The 23061-nt window shown below is 40.1% G+C and overlaps 2 protein-coding genes across 11 annotated transcripts in view; one reads left to right on the top strand and one right to left on the bottom strand.

Annotated features, from left to right (window-relative positions):
- The window catches only part of KIF24 (kinesin family member 24), a 29597-nt gene extending 8963 nt beyond the window's left edge, over window positions 1–20634 (bottom strand). The window contains exons 1-12 of one of the 4 annotated variants that reach the window (XM_026796262.2): window positions 20507–20634; window positions 18180–18262; window positions 17070–17134; window positions 14252–14879; window positions 10862–11051; window positions 9523–9620; window positions 8070–8285; window positions 6851–6938; window positions 4788–4909; window positions 3138–3243; window positions 1275–1346; window positions 508–617 (exon numbers count right to left, since the gene is read on the bottom strand). In XM_026796262.2, coding sequence (XP_026652063.2) covers window positions 508–617; window positions 1275–1346; window positions 3138–3243; window positions 4788–4909; window positions 6851–6938; window positions 8070–8285; window positions 9523–9620; window positions 10862–11051; window positions 14252–14865 — 1616 coding nt within the window. In that variant the 5' untranslated portion in view covers window positions 14866–14879; window positions 17070–17134; window positions 18180–18262; window positions 20507–20634. The other 3 variants (XM_074533439.1, XM_005491745.4, XM_074533440.1) reach the window with 3 other exon arrangements.
- A 48-nt stretch (window positions 20635–20682) lies between these two features.
- Window positions 20683–23061, top strand: part of NUDT2 (nudix hydrolase 2) — a 28447-nt gene continuing 26068 nt past the window's right edge. For 3 of the 7 annotated variants that reach the window (XR_012578274.1, XM_074533452.1, XM_014270375.3), the window contains exons 1-2: window positions 20683–20821; window positions 21969–22126. Coding sequence is in view for 6 of the 7 variants with exons in the window: in XM_074533452.1 (XP_074389553.1) it covers window positions 21994–22126 (133 nt within the window). In the remaining variant the exon portion in view is untranslated. The other 4 variants (XM_005491707.4, XM_074533450.1, XM_014270374.3 and 1 more) reach the window with 4 other exon arrangements.

Consider the following 23061-nt stretch of genomic DNA (forward strand, 5'->3'; position numbering starts at 1 on the left):
GCTCCTGGATCAGACTCAGCAGTACAGCTGGAAGTAATGATTGACTGGTATCACCCTTTTGCCTACCACCCTGACCCTCAGCTGCTCCCTCCCTCTGCTCCTCTTGCCCCTCAAGTTGTCTCTGGTCCTTTTAAGACCAGCACTGCACAGCTTGTAATTTACTTCCTGATCTGTGGGAGGGAGGCTGACACATTCGAAGTAGAATCAAAATACAAAACTAAATCAAAACTTTTGATTGCTAAGGTCAGTAATCCTGCAGTTACAGGGCACACAGTGATATTTTCATCACTGAAAGCGGCCATCAGAAAGTACTTACAAGACCCAAAAAATTTAAGACAAAATATAAGAGTTGGAATAAGAAACTATTTTATTAGCTTTTTAAAGATTCTGTTTCTTGCCTAAATCAACCTTTTCAATTCAACTATAATAAAATGTAATGGCAAACATCACACATTGCTTTTTACTTTGTGATTTTCCTTCTGGCAAGAACTGAGTTTCACCTCCTACCTGTCAGCATATCGCAGAGTGTTCAGGGTGTGCTCTGCAGCTAGGTTGCTTGGTGAAACATTGGCTATCATACATGTCTTGGAATTGCCAATGAAAGAGTCTTTCAGCACCTAGAGTTTGAAGGAAAAAGAAATTGGGTTTTTAGTAGTTCATGTCTCCTGTACATCCTGTAAATGAACAACATCTACAGAAGAAGTTCAACATGAGGTAGTGGCTTTTTAATTTTTTTGATAAATGTAGTCCTCTTGTCTTAGTTTTTCTTGCCTTTATTTGTTCATAGTTTAAAATGAATGCAAGTATTAATTAGAGCTCTAAACAAGCCCTTGTTCCAGATGCTGCAAGGGTGCCAATACGGTTTAAGGCATAAAGCAAAAGTTATAACTGAAGTAAAGAACTATTGATGAAACCTCCCAGGACAGTAATTGAATAGAAGATGCAGGATTGTATTCAGACTGTGGGGAGATGGATAGTAACTCTGTATGAGTCTGGAAGGTGGTGTTTGGGGTTTTGTTTGGTTTCAGCTCTTGGCTTGTTTCTTTTTTTCCCATGCCAGTCCCCACTGTTGGCTGGAGGAAATTGGCAGTTGACTTTAATTCTGCGATTACCTTTAAAATTAAAATTTACAAAAGCTATGCATTTCCTCTCTTCCTCAAGAGAGGAAGCAGTTACTGAACTATGCCATCTATTTATTTATTTATTTATTTGATTTTTTGCTTATTTTTGTCCTCAGCAGGGAAACTTCTCCTCTTGCTTTCTGCTCATCTTACCAGAGTTAACTTGCTTTGCCGGAAAGGAGTATGCACTTGTTCCTGATCCAACGCTCGAATGCATTCCTTTAGCTACCAAAAGAAAGAAAAAACAGAAGAGGAAAACAGATCAGTCATGCACTGGCAAGGATTTGAACAACATCAAACCAAGCGTACCCAGATCCTGTGTCACTTTGACTCCTACTATGTGCTGTCCCTTGCAAGGTCAATTTGTGCCCTGCCTGAGGGCCCCGTGGGCAGCACCAGATGCAAGGAGCAAGCACACACATTGAGCACACATGGAGCTCCACAGAGCTGCTGCCTGCACTACATCTAGCTAGTCTGAAGCCAGACTGGGTGTAGCCTAGACTATGCTGCAGCTTGCAGGGCAGGTGTACCCAAAGGACAGAGCTTTTTGAGCTACCTCTCTTATTTTCTTTCTTCTCGAGATAGCAGATTACAGTATTGTCATGGTGATACTGCCATCAAGTATTTACAGCCTTTCTACATTTTACAAACTCCCACTGAAAATGGCACTTATTCTCACTTTCACAGCATTTTATCAAAAACTGCACCTGTAACAAGTAAGAGATTAAACTATTGTAATTCTTTAGTCTGGCTCTCATAGTTGCAGTGTCTGAAAGTCTTCCACTTGAAAACATGAATATTCCAACCAGCAGCAGACTTGAGATTTCATGGGTTAAAAGGTCTGAACAGAGTGTTATGATCATTGAGGCCAGAGCTATGTTTTACAGGTTGCAGGTTACAAAGATTTACCCAAAGCTGTTTTTTATATTTAATTCAGTCACTACTTGTAGATTGTCCAGGTAACTTCTTAGCTTCACATAATACCAAAAATGCACAGACTCTGATTTTACAGTTTCTTTTAAAAGAATTTCATGGGCTTAGGATTCTCGGGAATCACACCATTGTTTAGGCTGGTGCAGACCTTCAAGATCAGACTTCTTTCTATAGAGGTACCAACTCCCCATGACACTCAGTTATTCACCAGCAAGTACTCAAGAAAGCATGAAGTACAGAAACACATTCACTTCTCAGGCTACCTCCCCAGCACAAATATTAATATTCCAGTGCAGGAAGAGCCTCTGTGCAAAACAGCATCTACATTCCCAAAGCAGAGCAAGCTACCTCCTATTTACAACACACTAAGAGGTACAGCTGTGTGCAGACTTCTGCTCTGCTGGCTCCTACCCTGGAACCTAAATCACCTTCAGCCTCGCTTAGAGAAGCCCACAGTCATCACTGAGCCCTGCTTGTTTGCATTAGAGGAGGTGCAAACCTTTCTGCAGCATTTACACTTTTAGGCACTTCTGCTTTATCTTAGATGGCATTTTTCTGCTCCTTTGTCCCTCTTTGCCCGACTAAGGACACTTAAAAAGACACTTTGCCTCAGGAGTGCATTTCTTCCTGTTCCTTTCTCCCCACACATAAATTGATCGTTTTTATGCTCTTAAGTCCTTTATTCCTGATTTGAAAGAGAAGCCTAAGTGGTAAAAATAACTGGCAGGAACAGATATGCTTTCATTAAACAAACATGGCAATTCCAAGCCAGTATTCTTTAGAAGGGCCAATACCTTCTATATTAAATGTGGGACACTTATACGACACCTAACATTGTCCATGCTATGTTTACCTGTCTGGCAGTAAGAACGGATTAAAAATACTTAATTTTTATAAGGATATCTCTTCCTTCTTAAATTGTTTTTCAGTCATGAGACATATTAAACTGAACACACTTAGTACCTTGGTTATTTTTTCCTCTCCATGGAATACATGCATACATTATTCTGTGGTTCATTTTTATCCTAAAACACATGCTAGTAATTAAATACAAAACTTTCCCCAGACTTAATAGTAGCTTACTGCCAAAAGACTTTGGTTTATTTCTGCTCCTTCCATTTTTGTTTGTCGATCCTTTTCTTTGGCATCAGCTGCTCTTTCACTGCCAGCCAAGTCAATGAATGATATCCTAGAAAAAACAAAGTTGCATTTATCTTAGGGGCTTTTCTCCCCTCTTCTTTTTTTCTTTATTTAACCAGCAGGCTGAAACACATGGCATTAGAAGAGTGATTAGAAATAACTACTTTTGAACAACAGGAAACATCCATTGGAAATATCTGAGATACCAAAATAAGCATATGAGCAGGAACCGTGTCAGAGCATCTTAACATTAAATAATATAAAGTGTAGTTACATGCGATGACAGTGCTCCACAGTTTAATGGATAAGCTCTGTAAAGTGCAACACATTCATCTTTCCAGATAATCACTGTGCGTGCAGTTTCCTAAGAACAGGGCTAAAAGAAATTGTAAATGTTTTGATTTCTCCTTCCAAGTAAAACAGACAACTGCCATGTCAAATGGAAATTCAGGACAACAGGAGCAGAAATTTCCAGTGTAGCAAGTAATACACTGAGCTTTCAGTGATCCCTGCTGTTTCTTTCCACAGAACTCCATTACTCCCTTTCACACTCCCCAGCTCTGGGTGCCAGCTGCTGTACTGACTGTGGCACTGTATCTTTGTCCTTTCTCTTTTTCTGTAACACCCCTGACTTTTTTTATCGGCACATATTGGCACCCTTCCCTCAGTTCAGCTCCACCTCCCTTTCAGACACACAACCCCCCCCAGTTCAAATGCCACACCTACATAAACCTCTATACTTTTATTTCTAAGCCTGCCTGTTCTGTCTTTTGCTCTCTTCAGTGTTTGTGGCCCCCCCATTTTGTCTTATGCTCAAAATTAGATCCTGGGAAAGAAGACAGTGTGGTAGCTAATGGAAGGAGGTGTTAGCAGGATTTTGTGATACTTGGCAGTAATGCAGATGCACAGACATTCTTCCTCAGACCTATTTCTTGAGGTTGTTTACTATGGAGAAAAGATGACTGAAAGAGGTACAATTCATTTTTGAATACATACAGTGGGTGCCACAAGTGTAAGTAAACTGCTCTTTATGTCTGCTGCAGATAGCATCAGAGTCACACACTCAAATTATCATGGATGTTTATGTGAGGTACTCTGATTCTTCTGGCCAAAGGCAAACATTTGTTGTGGAATCATCTCCACCTGGGCTGGTCATCCCACACTCCCTTTGTAGTCAATTACAGGACAGAAATGCTTTGAGGGGAAAATGCACCTGACATAATTTACTGCAGAGATCCCAGAAATGGCAACTTCATTCTACTGACTTCAAAGGTGGTGAGTTGGTGAGTTCACATGTGGATAAGTACACTGCAGGTGTCTACCTATAGCCAAATTAAACACTGAAGATGAGGGGATGGATTTGATTGTCAAACTCCTTCACTGGAAATTTGCATGAACAATTTTGACAAAGCTCTTGCAGATGTGCCTAAAACATTCTCCTTGGAAACAGAGAAAGGACTGTGGAACTTTTTGTAGTCTCTTTTAACCCCATCTTCTAATTTAACTCACACTTGTGCACTAACACCTCCTCTTTGTCTCTTGGATGTCCCTGGGCTTGACATCAGCACTGAACACCTCTGCTTCCAGTCTTACCTCCCAAATGCCCTGTTGCTTGTGTCTTTAATTTGAATTTGGATGATAGCATGAGACCGAGAGGAATCTGAGTTGACAGCAGTAACTCCTGTGCTACGTTCTTTTCCTCCCTTCAAAATCACCTGCAAAATAAGGGGGACAAAATGAATTGTAAATAAAACCACAATCTCTCAGAAAGAGATCTTGTCCTCCTAAGGTGAGGAAACATTGTGAGGAAAGGTGCACTACAGCCTTAAGATTTGGTGCAAGGCAGTAGAGGTAGACTGGATCCCTTCCAATATTTCTTTCAGAGCTTTGTGCATGGACTTGCTTCTAGTGATTATACAAAGCTTAAAGAGTTACACTGCTAGTAACAATCTGTTGCAGACACTCACTCGTATTTGCAAAATATTAAAATTATAAAATTAAATTCTTTCTTATTTTGCTGGCATACTTTTCTAGTACTACAGATACAATCTAAGAGACTTATGAGTTTGACTATTTTTTGTGTTCTTTTAAAATTTTACTTTCTTATGTAGTAGATGACTACAGTTATCCAGAAAGTCACATATAAATTTATGAACTGCCAAAACCTTTCTATATTTCCAAAACTAAAAAAAAAAAATTATGCCAGAGTAAGGAACAAACTAAAAGATTAATTATTCTCAACAAAACAGTGAAACGAGAAAACAAGGAAGGAAGGCAAGGCAGAAGGATAAATGCTCCTTCAAGATACAAATCTGGATAATTCTTTTTTGAAAACTTTTAAGGACTGTTGCAGAAAGTCTAACATTGACTGCAGCAGGGCATTCATAGAAAAGCCATTAATTTTGCTTCTAGCTGCAAGAACAAATCAAAATATTGCCTAGTAAAATCAATACATTCTCAGCTGATAGATGTGAATTATTCATGCTTTTCAGTGGCCAGTTCTCAATGAGCAACATAACCACCCAGTGCAGCTTCTGAGCTTTATATCAGTGCTAAGTGAAGACAATTTCTGAATCAAAGCCAACATCAATGAGTAGTGACTAACCAGGGATGCATTCAAAGCTCCATATGATATATTTCCATATATCTGTTGCAGAATACTCAGAAGTTCTGAGTCAATCCAGTGGCATTTCTGTGTTCAAAAGGGCCTGTGAACAATGTATTTTTTCCCCTCAGGATATCTCTAAAAATTAAGTAATTTAATAGCTCTTCTGTGTGTGGAATGTGATAATACCAAGGAATTGCAAATCAACCATGTAGTAAATTTGCACCCTAACTTGCAGAAGTATCACCAGCTTGTCCTGAAGCTTGGAGTCAATGGGAAGATGAACAACTAAATTGAGTGCAATATCAGTGGACAACACTATGACAATTTTAATGAGCCAGTTACTATATCAGGCACTTGTAATTGACACTTCCTTATAAAAATAAAAAAAAGAATTAAGTTATGCAAAGTCAGGCTAAATAGAAAGCACATTTAATCAGCTTGCTTGCTGCAAGACAATACAGAAAATTTGCCAGTGTCCTTTTAGAGGTAGGGAAGAAAACTGAAGCCTTGTTCTTGGTGAATGTTTAAAAATGTTTAAGCTACTGTTTAAAAATCTTAATTTTACTTGGCTGTTATCATGCACACACATAAGCAGCATTTTAATCCTAATTCAGACAAAATATCTCAATCTTAAGTATTTTCTAATGTCTGTTCCTAATAATTTTCAAATTTATATATTCTGTGCAAAAACCACATATCTTTTATATACAAAAACCTAAGTTCATAGACCCACGAGACACCACACTGGGAGAAAATACATATCCAGCTTTCAAGGTCCCTTACTGGGACACTATTTAACTTCTGGAATCTTTCCCTATGGAAAGGCAGCAGAAGTGACAGCTGTTAGCATGTGGCTAACACAAGAAACAGCTTAATGAATAAAGACATTTTTAATTGAGCCCCTTGGTGCCTTGCTGGGGTTGCCAATTTCAGGGCCTTAAACAGGAACATACACTTGTGCTACACAGTAAATAATCTCTGTAAGTGACACACCTCACAAATAAGCAAATTGGGCTGCAGAAGACAAAGAACAACTCCCAAACATTACCTCCAACAGCTCATCTACAGAATCCACCTGAACCTCCCGCAGTCCAACTATCTGAACGACGTGCTTGCCATCTTCTCTTGCAAAAAGCCTGACAGGAGAACAGTGTAAAAAAGAAGATATCTGAAATCTTAGAAACCAGCAATGAAAACACACGTCTGTGCTGTGACACTGAGAAAAAGCAATCAGGGCTATTGACAGGGGAGAGGCCCTGCTGTCATTAATTTATTTTCAGAGCTGAAGAGGTACTTAATTTATAACAAATATCACTGACATTTCACTGCTAAAGAGACATTACCAATGCATTTCTGCTAGTTCAAGAACGTAATAAAGCAGGGAAGTAAATTACTGTGTTTACATGTTAGAGTTCCTGTCTCCCTTTAAACTACATCTCAGGCTCCTCTAAGTCCTCATCAATCTGTAAATTTTGTTCTATTCATATTCTAATGTTTTTTGCACAGGATTTTAAAGCAGCTCCTACAGCCTTAGAGTCATATTTCAGCATGACCTCCAGAGGCTTGCTGGGCTGAGTCACTGGGCTGCCAGGCAAAGGTGCCCAGGGAGAAGGTGAGCTGGCTCTACAGAGTCCAGCACTTAGGAGATCAACAGGATCTTCAGAGACTGGATTGGCAAGAGCCAAATCTCCACTGGCACAGCAGGAGGGACAGCCACAGTTTATGCTTGACCAGGGAAAGACAAGGACTCCACAATGGTTGACACATGATAGGCTGTCCAAACAAGTTGTGGATGTCCCACGCCCAAAAATGTTCAAGGCCAGGTTGGATGGGGCTTGGAGCCACCTGGTCTAGTGGAAGTTGCCCCTGACCAGGGCAGCAGGGGTGGAACAAGATGATCTTTAAGGTTCCTTCTCAAAATGTCCTATGATTTTAAGACAGGAACTTCTGGTCACAAGAAGCTAGTTTCTCTTCCCATGGATGTCCAGCTATTATCTTATTACAGTGTAAGCAAGAGCCTGAGCTTGTATCTCAAACCTAAGCCCTTATTTTTCTCCAAAACAATAAACCAGGAGTCCCTATCAATGTCACAGTATCTACTGTCAGATGTTGCTATCCTCCTTAAGTATCTTCTGTGAGCAACCCGAATCAAATATATAACATTTACTATAAATGCTAGTATGTTAAATGTAATCACATGAAAACAGGAATTGATTTCCAAACAATAACCAAATGATTCACAACCATAGGCTTGTAGGAAATCATACCTTTGCCTTCCATTTAGCAAGTCATAAAGGTGTCCACAGTAGATCTCATAAAAACTGATCAGAACCACTTGCTCTTTCCTGGATGGTGATGCTTCCAGGTACCTAAAGATGTCCTGGGCAGCCAGGGCATAGAGCCCTGGGGTCCGGTGATTCCCTATCATGGTGTAAGTCTTGCCAGCACCAGTCTGCCCATATGCAAAGCAAGTTGCATTGCCTCTGTGAAGACAGCACATGTGTTTAGTGACACATCTGATTCATTCATATCTATTAAATAATATTCTGCAATGCTGGTATCTATCTATAGCAACCCCTTATCAATGAGGTTTGTCTGCTGCCCTCTCTGGGAAAATGCAGGATGCTTAACAATGATTTCCAAGTAGAGATCTGATGTAGCACAAGGTGCTGGCTCTCTTCCTTTCTTTTCCTTTCCTTTCTCTGCCCCTTAAAAAAAAAAAAAAGATTTTGCACCTGGCTCAGTACTCCTGGCAGAGGAATGGGTAAAAATGTAGGGCTGCAATAATCACAGCGAACAATTTCTTGCCAGTTTAGATTGCAGACTGGCCTCACCATGGCATCAGATTAAATGAATGCTGGCAGGAGGGATGGAAAAGTAAGGGGAAAGCTGGGAAAAAAACAGCATAATTTCTTCTGGTGGCATTACTGGACTAGCAGAATTGTGGCTTTAGTGATTATTACCCAGCAAGGTACAAGCCTCATTCTCCGTTCTCACTTTCCTTTTCTCAAAAGCATGATACTCGGTCTCTGTTGATGACAGAGATTTTCAGTAACAGAATGCTCCATTTTGTTAATTTTCAGTATGGATAGGTCATATTTTCCTTCAAAGACTCAAAGTAATTATATTCAAGTATATATTCTATATATATATATAACCTTGCATAGCAATAAGATGCCTCATGTAAAGCCACCATAAATTTCCCAATAATCAGGAAGTATGTAATTACAATTAAACCTCTAAGCAAATATAAATCAACAAAAATAAATCACAAGGTTATTCATAATTTCTATTACCTTGTGAACTGTACAAATACATGTAAAAATATTTCTCAGTAGTCTCAGGAAAGAGGTAACACTATCTCTCTACAGATGAGTGTGCACTGCCACACAGGAGCCTTTGTTAGAGTGAAGATGAGAGCTCAGAAATCCTGGGGCACGTTTTTATTCTAGCCTGACCATGCTGTCACGTTATTGCAATTGAGTTCAATTTAACCACCTTCTGTAATTGGGATTTGTCACTTAGCGTGAAGAAAGTTTTCCTTGATTTACTTTTGTCAAAATTGCAATCAAAGATATTCTGAAAGGGGGAAGGCATGTGGCAAACGTGAAATGAAGGTACATTTCAAAAGATGAAAAGCATAAAGGAAAATTCAGGCATAGCCATAAAATTGGAAAACAACAAAACAAAAAATAACCAATGTAAGCACTGATGCCCTACCCGTTAAAAATATGTTGAATGAGAGGATAAGCTGTCTTCATGTACACATCCTGGTTGGTACATGACTCCTCGAAGACTTCATCAAAACAAAAAACATGCTAAAAAACAAAAAAAAATCTTTACATGAGCATGAATATGTTTCACTTCCCCTCCAACTGATTCAAAGGTAAAATAAAATAATGAAAGTCTTTCCAGTGACTTCATACAGCTCAGGATTAGGTAGAGAGTGATCTAGCACACTTAATATGCAGCACAAATCATGTAGGAACACACCAGTCAAGAGATTCAGGGTAGGGGGAAAAAAAAAGAAAACAAAAATGCCTCAATTTCCCATCACTCTGAAGCATAACATGCCAGAGCCTTTTAACAAGAAACAAAAAAAAGCTAATTAAAGAAAACCTATTCATGAAATGAATCAGTCTACAGAGGTACTGTCAGACTGTAACAGTAAAAAGAACTGAGAGTCAACTCTTGACTCTCTCAAAATTAGTTCTCACTTGTGACTTAGTTGTGATTAATTGCCTCTGTTCTTAAAAAGTTTTGTGCCAGAGAAGAAAGAAGCTGCTCCTAAGCAAAGCGACATTGTCTGAACTCAAAAGGGAGCAAGAAAATAAAAACTTCCCACACTCCAGATCAGACTCAAAGAAGCAGGGTCTGTGGAAATGATTCAGCATGTGTCCCACTGTAAAAGGTGGCACATGAACTGGGCCTGAGAGAGATCTGAAATTTTACCAGATACTTCAAACAGTTGTTACTAGGGCCCAGATTGTAAAAATAACACTCAGCAGAGTGAGAATAGCTTGCTGCCTCTACCAATCAGTTCTGTTCCTGGTGCTGTCTGTCAGTCACAAGTGAGAATTTGAACTATGACAGCACAAAGTATTTGGGATTAAGAGACAAAGACAAAAGGGAACTTCGTTTTCAAAAGCATTTGAGAAAAATGGAAGGGAGGGGATAACAGTATGTATGATTCATTGAAAGAGACCTACAGTGCTTAAACAGTGAAAGGGAACTCCTCACTGAAGTACCTGGAAAGCCATCAGCAGGTACTTCTCCTGCAGCAATGGCATGTAGCAGAGGGCTTATTTTGCCACATACAAAGTTCCAAGAGACATACTTCTAGACCTTAGAATTCTGGGCTCAGTTTTGCTGGCACAGTCTGGCATAAATCAGAAGCAACTCAAATATAGACAACTCTGAGCTAAATCAAAATCCCACCACCCATTTCAGTATAACAAATACTAATAGCCCTTTTCTGGTTTCCCTCATGGAAACTCCAGCTTTACCCTTTCATGCAAGTGACTGGCCCATAAACACAACCTTCAATGGAGAATGTTACCTGTAAAATGTATTGTGTAAGATCAACTGCCTCCTTCCTCTCGTGCAGAAGTAGGGTTTCCTGATCTTTCACTGTGATTATATTTGCCTCCCCACGTCTCTCCTCCCTCAGGCAGAGAGGACGTTTTCGGACACACACTCTGATTTTGTCACTCTCTGTCCATGGAGTCTCTTTGTCGAAAGTATTGGATCTACAACAATAATGGAGTAATGGATCTACAACATTTTAAAATCAAGTTACAACAGAATCTAAAATACGCCTGAATTTGTTACATTTACCACAGAATGTTTCTGCTCTTAATGCCTATCAAAAAACTCCATAACACACCTCATTTTTACATGATGCAGTTTCTGATGATTTTTCCTAAACAGACCAATGCTTCCTGTACATTTCTGTTAAAGGAATAGTTATGTTTGTACAGCTACACTCCTGTACTTGCTGCTGGACTGACATATTTTCAGTTGTACACAAACATGAGATGGAAGCTGACATAATATCCAAGTTAATGAAATTAAATTTAATCTTGTGCAATTATTTGCACTCATGACTAATCACTTAATCATGTACAACGAAAATATGAATAGATCTTGAAAAGGAAAAGATACAATACTTAGCTGCTCTTCCTCTCATGTTGGACTCTTTTCTTCCCATTATAGACTGTCCAACTGGTTACAAGTAAATGACTCAAACTGGCAAATCAGATAGTATCACCATGTTCCTATTTAGCTCCAAAAAGAAAAATACTGATCTCATCCTTGCCTCCCCTTTGGTCTTTTTTCATAAAAGGGTTATGTGGTTTTAGACCATAAACAAAGTTGTGCTCTGATGTTTCAGCAATTTTACTTTAGTCCCCTTCCAGACACCTCATACACAGGAGGTGATTTCATGTTTCATTGATTAACCTGCTGCGTACAGCATTTTGTGAACAGAATAGGTTTGAATTAACCAAAGTGTATTCAATATATCTCTCCCTTCTTCAAGCTGTCTTCAGCCAAATCAGTAACAATTTTCAGCCTGGATTTGCATTTCAAATAATCAAGCCCCAACTTGCCCAAAAGCAGTGTTTCTGCCACACTGTCCAGGTGCCAAAATCTCTTAGCATAGCAACTGAAAACTCATATATACCAGTTGTCTAACAAACTGTAACCCACAAGCTACTCAACATCTCATTAACATCCACATGCTTGTGGTATCATTGCTGTTCCCTCCATGATTCCCTAGAAGCACATGAGATGCACTTTAAATCTCAAGATACGTCTTTGAAGACCCCACACGAGCATTCTTCATTTGTCACTAGACTCCCTTTAATTTTAGTACAGCTTTCCCGTGCAGTCCAGCATCAGGCTGTGCATTTAGATGGAAAATTCTTTTGTCGGAAAAGAAAAGCAATGACACTTGAAATAAGATGCTCCATAAGCTGGTGTGAGCTTATGCATATCACTAGGCACCAAATGTTATCCAACAAATGATCAGAAGCTCTGAAGTTTAATTCTGGTGCCAGAGGGCATAATTGGTGACCTGCAGCAAGAGCCTGTTGTGCTCTAAGAGCTTGAAGCAGAAAGGATTGCAGTATTTGGAGAAAAAAATCCCTGAAAATTTAGAGACTCAGTAATGAGAAAAAATAAATAATTTTTTTCTAGTACAGAGGAACATTTTTGTTGAGCTTATTTTGTATGGGAATAGAATGCACATTAATTCTATATGCTGAACCCAAAGTTTGTATTTCTTACTAACTCTTTTAAAATATAAATTGTATTTTACAATAAAACAATGTTTCATTACTAGGAAAAAAAGTCAAACAACTTTTGTTTGATCATCAGAAATCTAATTGAATAATAGGTCAGAAGGACAATTATGTCTTTGCATAATCAAGTTATTTGCTGTGGGCAAGTTTAAAATAAATTTCAACATATTAAAAGAGCTCTTTGTCCTTCTGCTGTCTGAAATAGTATCTGTGTTTTCCAATATTCCTCATAGATTAGGTGAGCCTTCACAGTGATCAAATCCCAAGGTGACATGGGAATGGATGGATTCAGCAAAACAGTTAAGCACTTGCAAAACAGGCATCAAACCTGAGTGTAAGCATGCTGCTCCAAGCCTGCCTGAAATGTTCAACTCTCCAAACACAAGAAAATTAAGTTGAGGTATTTCAGGAGGAGGATGCAGAAAGCCCACGAGATGAGCCATAATGCTTAGTACAGATGAATGTGCTTGCAAAAGAAGAGAACAAGGAAAGACAGAACAATGAAGAACATGTCTCTATTGCAGGATTAAAAATCTTTAACTCCTTTACTTGAGGCATTAGGTTTAATAACGTATCATTTTTTAATTTGCCAAGATTATAAATCCTGTCCTTTTAGTTGCACATTGGCTCATCTTCCAGAAGAGACAGAGAATACACCCAGATGTCAATATATATTGGAAGTCAGTACACTTCTCCAGAAGGTAGGAATGAATTTTTTTTTCCAGCTAAGGAGAGTTATAAACCTGTCTTGCCTTTCAGTTAAGTGCTCTAGTTACTATGTCAGCTTAGTACTTTTCCACCATGGCAGCAGCATCTATCCCTCCAGACTACATGCACTCCAGGTGGGAGCTGTAACTGACACCAAATCTTTCTCCACAACCTTCCCAGACCAGACCTAATTTCATAAAACTACCTCTTTTCATTGCATATTAACTACCATGACTGCATTGCAAAAGCTAGATACTGGTATTATGTGGGTAGGGGCGTATGTGCCTCTGGTGAACCAGGAAAAAAATAATTACTGCTTTAAAAATGTTGCCAGGGTAGATTTACCAGTGGTTCATGATAACCCCAGCCCCTTCGGTACCAAACACTGGGAAAAGTATGGAAGTTACAGATCACATGCCTAGGGAGCAGCTGCAAGGCATCCCTCTCACCACCAGCTCTGTAATCCTTCCCAGCTGCATTCATTTTGCTTCCTTTTAAATCTTCAGTTCATAAATTTCTTTATAAACAAATATAGCCATCAAAGCTTGTATCCTTTTTACCAAGAAAAGCTTGAAAAATTTAACAACAGGCAATTCTGTATTTTGGAAAAATAATGTTTTAAAAAATAGTCCCATGGAAAGACAAAGATTGGCTCAAATACCAAGAAAAGAAAGCCTTAAATCCTGAAAGACAATAAAGACTATTCTTAGACAACCTTGGTGAGTAGCAGCTGGTCAAATTCAGATGATTCCTTCTATAAGACTCGGAGAGTTGGAAATGCCTATTAATATCTCTCTTGTCTGTAAGACTTTGCATAGCTCTGTAGTGCTTGGATTGCTTATTTGGAGGTGAGGAACACAGATTCTGCTCCACAATTAAGAAAGAATCAATTATGACTAACCTGAAGTATTATCAAAATAAAGGTGAGTGATTATTACCTGATACAGGAATGAGGTAGTCCATAATTATACCCTGAAATATGAGTTACTCTTTGTACAATAGGAACTTCAGAATCGCCCAGGAGAGGAGCAATATCATCAGAAACTGTTGGACAGCTCAGGTCATTTTTTGTACCTATTCCAGCAATATTTAGGTCTCTTCTAGTTAATCTGATCGGTTCTGGATTGTGTGGTGGGATGTGTCCCAGCATTTCCCCCACACTGTCCTTCTCTTCATTGGCACTGAAATCAGACGACTGATACAACTCCGGTTCAGAGTCTTTAACTGTTCCACCATTTTCTCCACAAAAGGACTCGAAACGCAGCTGTCTGCGGGGTCCTGACTTGGTCACCTGAGGCTGAATGAAAAGGCCATGTGGTTGAAAATCCTGCTTGCTTAAGTTTGCAGCGCCTTCTTCTTGTGTGTATTTGATTATTCTAATGAGGTGGAAAAGACGTTTACGGTCATTTATGTCATGGACTCCCAGTTTGGAGTAATCTTCCAGGGCAACCTCGGCAAGCTCATCTATTGTCTCAACACCAAACGCAGCCAAGTGGGGATAGTATTTTTCAAGTTCTGCTTCACAAAGGCATTCGTAAAGGCATGATGCCATCTTCAACGTAGAGCCTACAAACAAACAAAAATCAAACAAAATAAACATTAGAATAACATGAAACTCCACATCTGACAAAGTTACTAATTAAGAAACTGCACGTTTCCTGATGCCATTACTTGCAGTTAGGCTACAAGCTTGTTTAACTCCAAGTTTACATACACTAGACTGACAAACACTAAAGAAAATAGTCATAACAGCAATAAAGTAAAACATGAAACACATATTTTATCCATGAAACTGTATTTTAAAATTACATACAATATACAACATGTAAGAAATGCACAAGGCAATATTACTCACTGCCACAGAGTTCCTACACGCCTGATGTCTACTTGATGAATGCCACAGCTACTGAAACCCTGTCCTCAAGCTATAGAATGTAAAATGCCTAATTTTAGACAGTCAATTTAATATCAAGGCACATGGTCTAACGTGGTTCAGCTACCCCTGGTTAACTAACCACAGGAGAAAAAATTGCACTTGTTCTCACCTCAAGCTGCCTAATTAAGACCATTCATCTCACAGAGGAACTATAGCAAAGTTGCAGTTTTGTTGTGTACCTTTCTCTTTCATGAATCCTCTGAGCATTTCTGAGTGTCCTTGACAGAAAAATCAAAAAAAACCAATTCTGCAAAATCTGAAAGACAGCATTTCTCTAAATCTATATATGCCACTGGAATGCAATACTTGCATTCTTGGGAAACCCAAAAAAGAAACATGAATCACTGAAAAGTATGCCCCAAATCCCCCAACTTCTTCACTTATGTCTTACTGGCAATGCATGGTGCAGCTGTCTGTATGCCAATGGATTAATATCTGCAGATATTTTTACTTCTTCCATAAAACACAAAAATGATAGCACTTCAAGTATTTGCTGCCCACTGCCTTCTCATATCTTTGTTCAGTCTAGGACCTTAACAAATACTGCTCTTACTCATGTTTGGAGGTCACAGTAAGACTCAACAAAAACAAGTCCTTTAAGTTTTCCTCCCTGTAGTTCAGAGTAGAGTCTTTTCAAGGCTCTCTACAATGACATTATAGAAGAAAACAAGGTCATGCCCAAATTTGAGTCCATGTCATTAATTAATACATTATGTTGTAGTAATAATAACAATAAAATCATATGGATTAATATATAAAGTGCTGACTGTATAAGATACTACAGAGGCCCAAATGTACAGTAGGGAACATTTAAAATTACTTACAGTCCATGCTTTAGGTAAAATTATGAGATTCAACAACAATGAACTACATGACCCAAAAATTCACAAGTAAGTGAATTTATTTAATCTGTAAATAACGTGATTCTGAATCCTGAGGTAGAGTCACTGCTGAGACTGACAGATCCTGGAAGGTGGAAGTCAAAACTGACAGAGAGGACAGCAAACCCAGAGAGCAGGGGTACTAAACACCACATGTATGCAAGGGTTTCACAACTATTCTCCACTTGCCAAACTTCTCTAACATATAAAAACACACAGGAACCTGAGACTTAAATTAAATACATTTTGGACAAATTCCCTTTCTTACATAAAGTAGCTTTAGGTGTAAAACCAGTACAGGTAGTTTTACATGCAGAGGTGCAACTCTCTGTATGTACTGCCATGAGAAGCTTCTGTTTGATGAAAGGAGCAACTAGAATTCAAGGCCAAAATACCAATCTCAAAAATGTTGAGAATCTGTTAAAGGCAAAAATAATCAAATAAATTTACTTTGTCTACTCTCTATTGGTATCCTAGATTACACCTACATCTCCTATATATTCTTATATTAAATACAGAGTGTCCAAAGACACTAATTCAGTAATAACCTCTGTTCAAATTATAATGGTGAACACAGGAGAGAGAAAGAAGAATAAAAAGGAAAACAATGGAGACACTTTCTAAAAAAGGAACAGCAGACAAGGGAAGAGAATTACAAATTTGAAGGTCAAGGTTCTAATTAAAAATGAAACAAAATATACTTAAACAGCTAGAAATAACAGGTTGTCATTATATGGAATGACAAGTCAGAAGAATTCTTGGCATTAGGAAAATCCAAGTAATGTAGGTACTGCAGAACCTAAAAGAGCAATGTAAGCAGCTTCTGTGGCTAATTAGCTAAGGCTCTGTGCCATGTGAAAGCAACTAAATGGTTTCTTAACGAGACCTGGCCTCTTAATGAGACTTGAGATCTGCCTTTCCAGATAGAATAAATCTTACTGGATCTGAGTGGTTTCAGGGATAACTCCACCAACTCCTTTTTGACAGGACAGGAATTTCACAAGCTAGGGAAAAAAAAAAAAACATTCACTAATAAAGGAGGAATAAATTAATTAACCACAGGAAAAAAATTAGGCATTGGCATAATGAGAAAATCAGCATTTTTGATCACTTTGAACCTCAAGAGTAGACAATTGCTAAAAGATTTAGTGTGGTTCAAACATGAAAGAACTCAGGGAAATCTGCAATTGCCAGTGAAACTCTTCTCACCTTTCGATCACTGATGCTCAAAAAAAAAAGGATATCTTTCTCCTTATTGATAAAATACTTTAATTCATCCAACCCTGGATGAGAGATCTTCATGTCTGAAGATGCTTTTTGTAACAGACAAACAATTCATCAAAAAAAACTGGCTTTGTGAAAACTAAGAGGAGGTTTTCAGGAATCCTAAATTGTTAATGCCATCTTCTGGCAAAAAAAAAGACAGAAGACTTTCAGTCTCACAACAGCATTTCCTCACTTTCCCCATGAGAATAACATGTCATGGGGCAGAAAACCATACCATTCTTCAGCGTGGTATCTTCATATCAAAACCTAGGCCTTGTTCCCCACAAAGATATGGGTAGCTTCACTGAAAACAGGGTTGAGATGAAAGACTAGGACTTCTTGAAATAGTTGAATATAATATATTTTGAGAAAGAGGTGAGTGTGGAGGTATAATACTCCACATGCACCCAGCCTGACACCTCTGTGCAGAAAACATGAGTTCTCTACATCTTGTTTCATATGCCAAGATGTTTTAAAAAGATCTTAAAAGGCTTCCAGATGCTGGTAATGTGTGAGTGTTTATTGTAAAAAAGTATTAGAATTATATATAAAAGGGACCAGCTTAGCCATAGAATTAGATTGCAGTTTGTCATAAGAGAACTCCTCCTCAGCTTCAGTATTAGAGTTTTCAATGGTCATAAAGCTGATGAAAAACAGAAAAGTCATGTGTAAATAATAAAAAGGAGTGGTTACATTTTTCTGTCCTGTAGGAAATTAACTTACAACAAAATTATGTTCTAGGAGCTGAGTCTCCATTTTAAAATGGTTTTAATTATTAATTACCTCTTTCACAAGATCTTTTCCTTCTCAATGCACTTCTCAAGGTGGAGGAAAGGTCTTCGAAGGTGCTTGGTGAGTGTCAATCACTGTGTATAAAATAAATTATGTTAAAGCCCCATAGAGATTATTTTAAGAATAAAGCAGCCTAGAACCACTATACCTTGATCATTATTAACTTCTGATTTGTTAAAGATCTCAGGACCCCATTCATTTGAGTAACTTTCACATGTCCTGTTATCCCACTCATATTGATCTGACAATTTTAGATAATTTAGAGTGACAATTTTAGATTTAGATGATTTCCTGATTGTCACCACTGAGAGAGAACACAAATGTCATTATATCTATTCTTTAAATGAGGGAAATAAAGTGAAGAAATCTTACATGACACTCCTACAAACGCAAATGATACATTTTGTCCTGAAAATAGGCTAAGGTAATCACTCTGAATCATAAAACCTGGCCCGATTATGACATAATTTTACTAGTCAAGATTTTCAAGAGTATTTGATAAACATAGAAACTGTTAATCAGCATACAAACCATAAACACCACCTTGTTTTCTGTGTAAACCATTGTCCTCTACAAGTACCTTATAAAAATAAAACTTAAGAGCTTTAAAAGTTTGTAAATGTGTGTAGCAGATGGGTGTTTTCCCCGATAGCAACTACAGCAGCACACTGAACTCATTACTTGCAACCATTCTACCCCAAAAAAGTCTTCAGCACTTCATCACAGCTTCTGCTCATGCCAAAGAATTTGCAGATTTCTTGAAATACAGAAGCAAAGAATGAATAGGGAAAAGGGAAAGGTATTAATTCTTGTCACTACCCATCCATCTTCATTCCTTATTCATTTGAACATTAAGCTCTTTTTTTTTTCTAAGGTGATCCAAAGCCAAATCTGATTTAACCCTCCAGAAGCGAATGGCTAATTTGCTTTCCCAGAGCACACACAAAATGCTTTACCTTTAATCATTCTGACCCCATTCCTTGGGAATTAGGGCATTCCTGTGAAGAACAGGGAGCTGCACTTTCTTAAGACAAGCTCCACAATAAGAGACAATCTGTTTTGTAAAATGAGCCTAAAATTTTATTTTAATGCAAAAGGTGGGGATCTGTGAAGCTGTGGTTTACGTTGCAGCAGATCCCTTTGGAAGATCATAGGATTACTCCACCCTGCACGTAAACAACAGGGCATTAAACATTCCACTGCTCCTTGGAACAAGCGTTCAGCTGTTCAGAAGCTGGATACTGACAATAGATAACCACTTACAGCTTCAACACAGCAACAGTAACTGGAGGGGAGGGAAGGGTTTTAATGCTAAATTGTTTCAAAAGCTATTTTACAGCTGGAGCTTGACACAGGTCTGCTGCTTACAGCAACAAGTAAGAAACGGGGGTTTCCTTTGCCGCTGACATTCCTTGAGGAAGTTAATAAAACAATTAATGTCATTAAAACCACCTTACAAACAACTAAATATTGGGGATTATTTTGTTTCCCCGAAAGCAATTCAGTGTATTGTGTTGCTCTATCCATACTAATTAACGTCATTAAAAGTGGCTGACAAAAAACAAATATTGGAGATTTTTTTGCTTCCCCACAAAGCATGTCAGAGTATTTTATTCCCCTCTCCATACTAATTATAACCTGGTGACCTCAGCAGAAGAGGCCCCATCCTGCAGCTGATCCCGACAGCTGCCAGGAACAGCTGCACGGGGAAGGGGAAGCATCCAATATTGGGATACTGACTATTGGAAGTGTCCAATATTCAACCACGTGCGGAGAAAATAACCCACGAGTTATGGCAGGGTGCCACTTATTTGAAAACCGTGCCTGAGCTCGTCCTCCCAGCAGGGTCCACCAACTGCCCCTCACGGTTTCTTTTATAATTTCAAAGTTTTGCTTAAGTTTTTAGACATACAAACATAAAAAATATATTTCATAGATCTTATGTAAAATATATTAAAAATGTATTTTAAGTAGCAATTAAGTATTTTTTATATTTTACATAATGTATATAAATATGTATTTTTAATTGCACTTACATATTTTACGTGGTGTATAAGCAATGTGTTATCCGTAAAATATATAAAATGCAAAATTGAAAAATATTTTGTAATTATAAAAAAGTAGCTAAACAAACCGCCACGCGTCCGGACTTGCACCGCGTGCCTGAAGGGGGGACATGTCTCATCCTTCCCGGAGCTGTCCCACCACGGCTTTTCCCCCGTCTAGAGCCCGGTGGGGCCGGTCAGGGCGACGTCCCTAGAGTCCTCCCTGCCCTCGCTGTCCCCGTCCCATCAGGGCTGGGGTCCCCCCTCACTCACCGGCCGCGGCGCCGCTCGGCGGCGGCCATTAAGCCGCGTCTCCATGGCAACAACGCTTTTCCCGCTTCAAACGCCCGCGCGCAGCCTCGCGCGCACTGCCAGCCAATAGCGAGAGGGGAGAGAGACCGGTAGGGCACCTCCCGGCAGCGAGAGGCCAATCCGAGGCCTTCTCGGGTACGGGGGCGGGGACTAAGGGAAGGCTGGGGGGCGGGACGAGAAAGGAGTGGCTACCGGCCGAGGAGCTGAAGCTGCGATTGGTTAATGCTGACGCCAATGTGCGCTGGCTCCCGCCCACTGCCAGACCCGGAAGCAGAGGTGAGGGCGGGGGTCCATGGTGGCCGCTGTGGGGGCGACACGTGTGCTCGGTCCCGGTGTCCCCATCCCCGGGGTCCCGGTGTCCCCATCCCCGGGTACAAGGGGGACCCTCTGCGGGCAGCGAGGAGCGGGCAGGGCAGCGGGGCCAGGCGCCGGCGGACGGGCCCGCGGGGATTTGTCCTTGTCCTTCCCGGCGCGCACGGGAGGTGGTGCTGGTGCCGCGGGGGCCGCAGAGGGGTGTTGGCCTTGTGGTGGCTGAACCGAAGGAAGTAGGCAGGAACTAAAGGAAGCGGTTGAAGTGGTTGACCGGAGGAGATGAGCGTCGCCCCGGGGCGGGGTTGGTGGCGGAGGGCTCCGTGCTCTCATTTCCCGTGTTGGGAGCTGGAGGACTCACAAACCCGCCCTTGACATTTTCTTGAGGAAAATACAGTGTTCTGTAAAATTATTTACTGATCTGTGCGTCTCTGTCAGAATGCAAAGCTTTTCCCATAACTGGGAATCTGCCAAATTTGTAGCATGGTTTACTCAAGTCCATTGCTTCTTTTTCTCTATAGGACTACTCATGCTGTCTGCCTAGTTTATTGCTGACAATATTTATCACTTAAGAGGTGTATTTCTTGTTGTTTACATCAAACCAGTGCTTAACAGGCATGCTAAGAAACTTTTAGTTTTGTATGACAGCCTTATGTCTAGGTGAGACAGCAGACAGCCTGTCCTTTGTCATTCATTTTCTCAGCTTTTCCCTGATATTCTGAGTCCTGTGCTCCAGGGAAACTGTCCAGAGCAATCATTTCCATATGCCAGTTCCAGTAATGGTGAGGTATTACTTCTGTGCAGGGCCTATGCAGTTTTGCAATGGAAAAGTTTCAGGGTGTTAATCTGTGGCTTTCCTTTTGCTTTGTAATTTTGTTCCCCTCCCTGCAATATGGTTTATAATTTATCAGCAGCAAAGACATGACATGCAGGTCATTTTTCATGCTTCTTGATATCAAAGTAAATTTTTTTACAATTCAAAGGTGGCTAATATTATGCAATTAAATTCTGTAGTAACTTCCAAGGGTGGACAGCTTTTTTGCTGTGCTGAGATCTGTTTGCTGGCTGAATAGAGCTGCTCTGTTTGAACCCCGTGTTTTGTGCTCTTCCGCAGCTCCTGGTGCAGCTGGCAGAGGGGAATGGCTGTGAGAGCTTGTGGCTTGATCATCTTCAGGAGGCTGCAGCCAGCACCGTCCTCTAAGGTCGCTGACAGCATCGAGTACCTCCTGCTGCAGACATCCTACGGGAGCCACCACTGGACCCCACCCAAAGGTGATTTCTGTTCTGGTGACACTGCTGGCAGTCACTGGTGTCAGGCTGCAGAGAGGATTTTGTCTGAGGGTCAGTTTTACCTGAGAGTAGCTGCTGCCCATGCTGTTTGTGTGATGGTGCTCCTGGCACAGCTGAGGGGGCAATTCTGAGGCTGAAACCCTCTGCAGATTGTGGCTGTACCAAGTGTTGGGCACAAATTATTTGGATTGGGCAGGGACCATCACCCAGCCCAGCTCCTCAGGTGTCTGATGTTTCTGGCAAGGTGTGCACACGACTGAGGTGAGGTAATGAGGGGCTGTTCACTCTTGTCTTGGGTCTCACCCTTTGCCAGGCACCTGCAGTGTGGCCAGTGCGGGATTGTTTGACCCATGTGTAGTCAGGGTCTGCAGGAAGGCAAACTGAAATCTGTAATAGAACACTTAAATACACCTTTCTGAGGAGATGCAAGAGATCATTGATGAAGATCACTTGCCTAATGCAATAGAGATAAGAGGGACAGATAGGAGAATTCACCTTACCAGCCATTCTTGCTCATCAGTGAGGCCTCAGAGCAGAAAACAAGCCCTGTGTCCCAGGACTCAGCAGAACCTCCTCCATAAAGGCATGTCACAGAGCCAGTGTTTGGTAGTGAACAGTCACAGCCCTGGTACCAGGAAAAGTGCAGCACAAAAGTGCTTCAGGTTCCCTAGAGGTCTTCTTGCTGTTTTTTCCCACCTGAGATTTTTTTCCCCGATAGTTTTTGCTTCTTATTTTGTAAAATGTGTCACTTTCAAAGCATGGTGCAGCAGTTTATAAACAAGAACTTGCAAATTGGAAGAAAAAAAAATCTTTTTACAGAGTCAGCTAGGCTCGCCTATTGAGGGAAAGAACAAAACTTTCCAAACCTCCCCCTTTGTCTACTCCACCAAGAGCCTAAGGGAATTGAGTTTGCAGCC

This window comes from Zonotrichia albicollis, chromosome Z (assembly GCF_047830755.1).
Source record: "Zonotrichia albicollis isolate bZonAlb1 chromosome Z, bZonAlb1.hap1, whole genome shotgun sequence".
Classification (NCBI taxonomy): domain Eukaryota; kingdom Metazoa; phylum Chordata; class Aves; order Passeriformes; family Passerellidae; genus Zonotrichia; species Zonotrichia albicollis.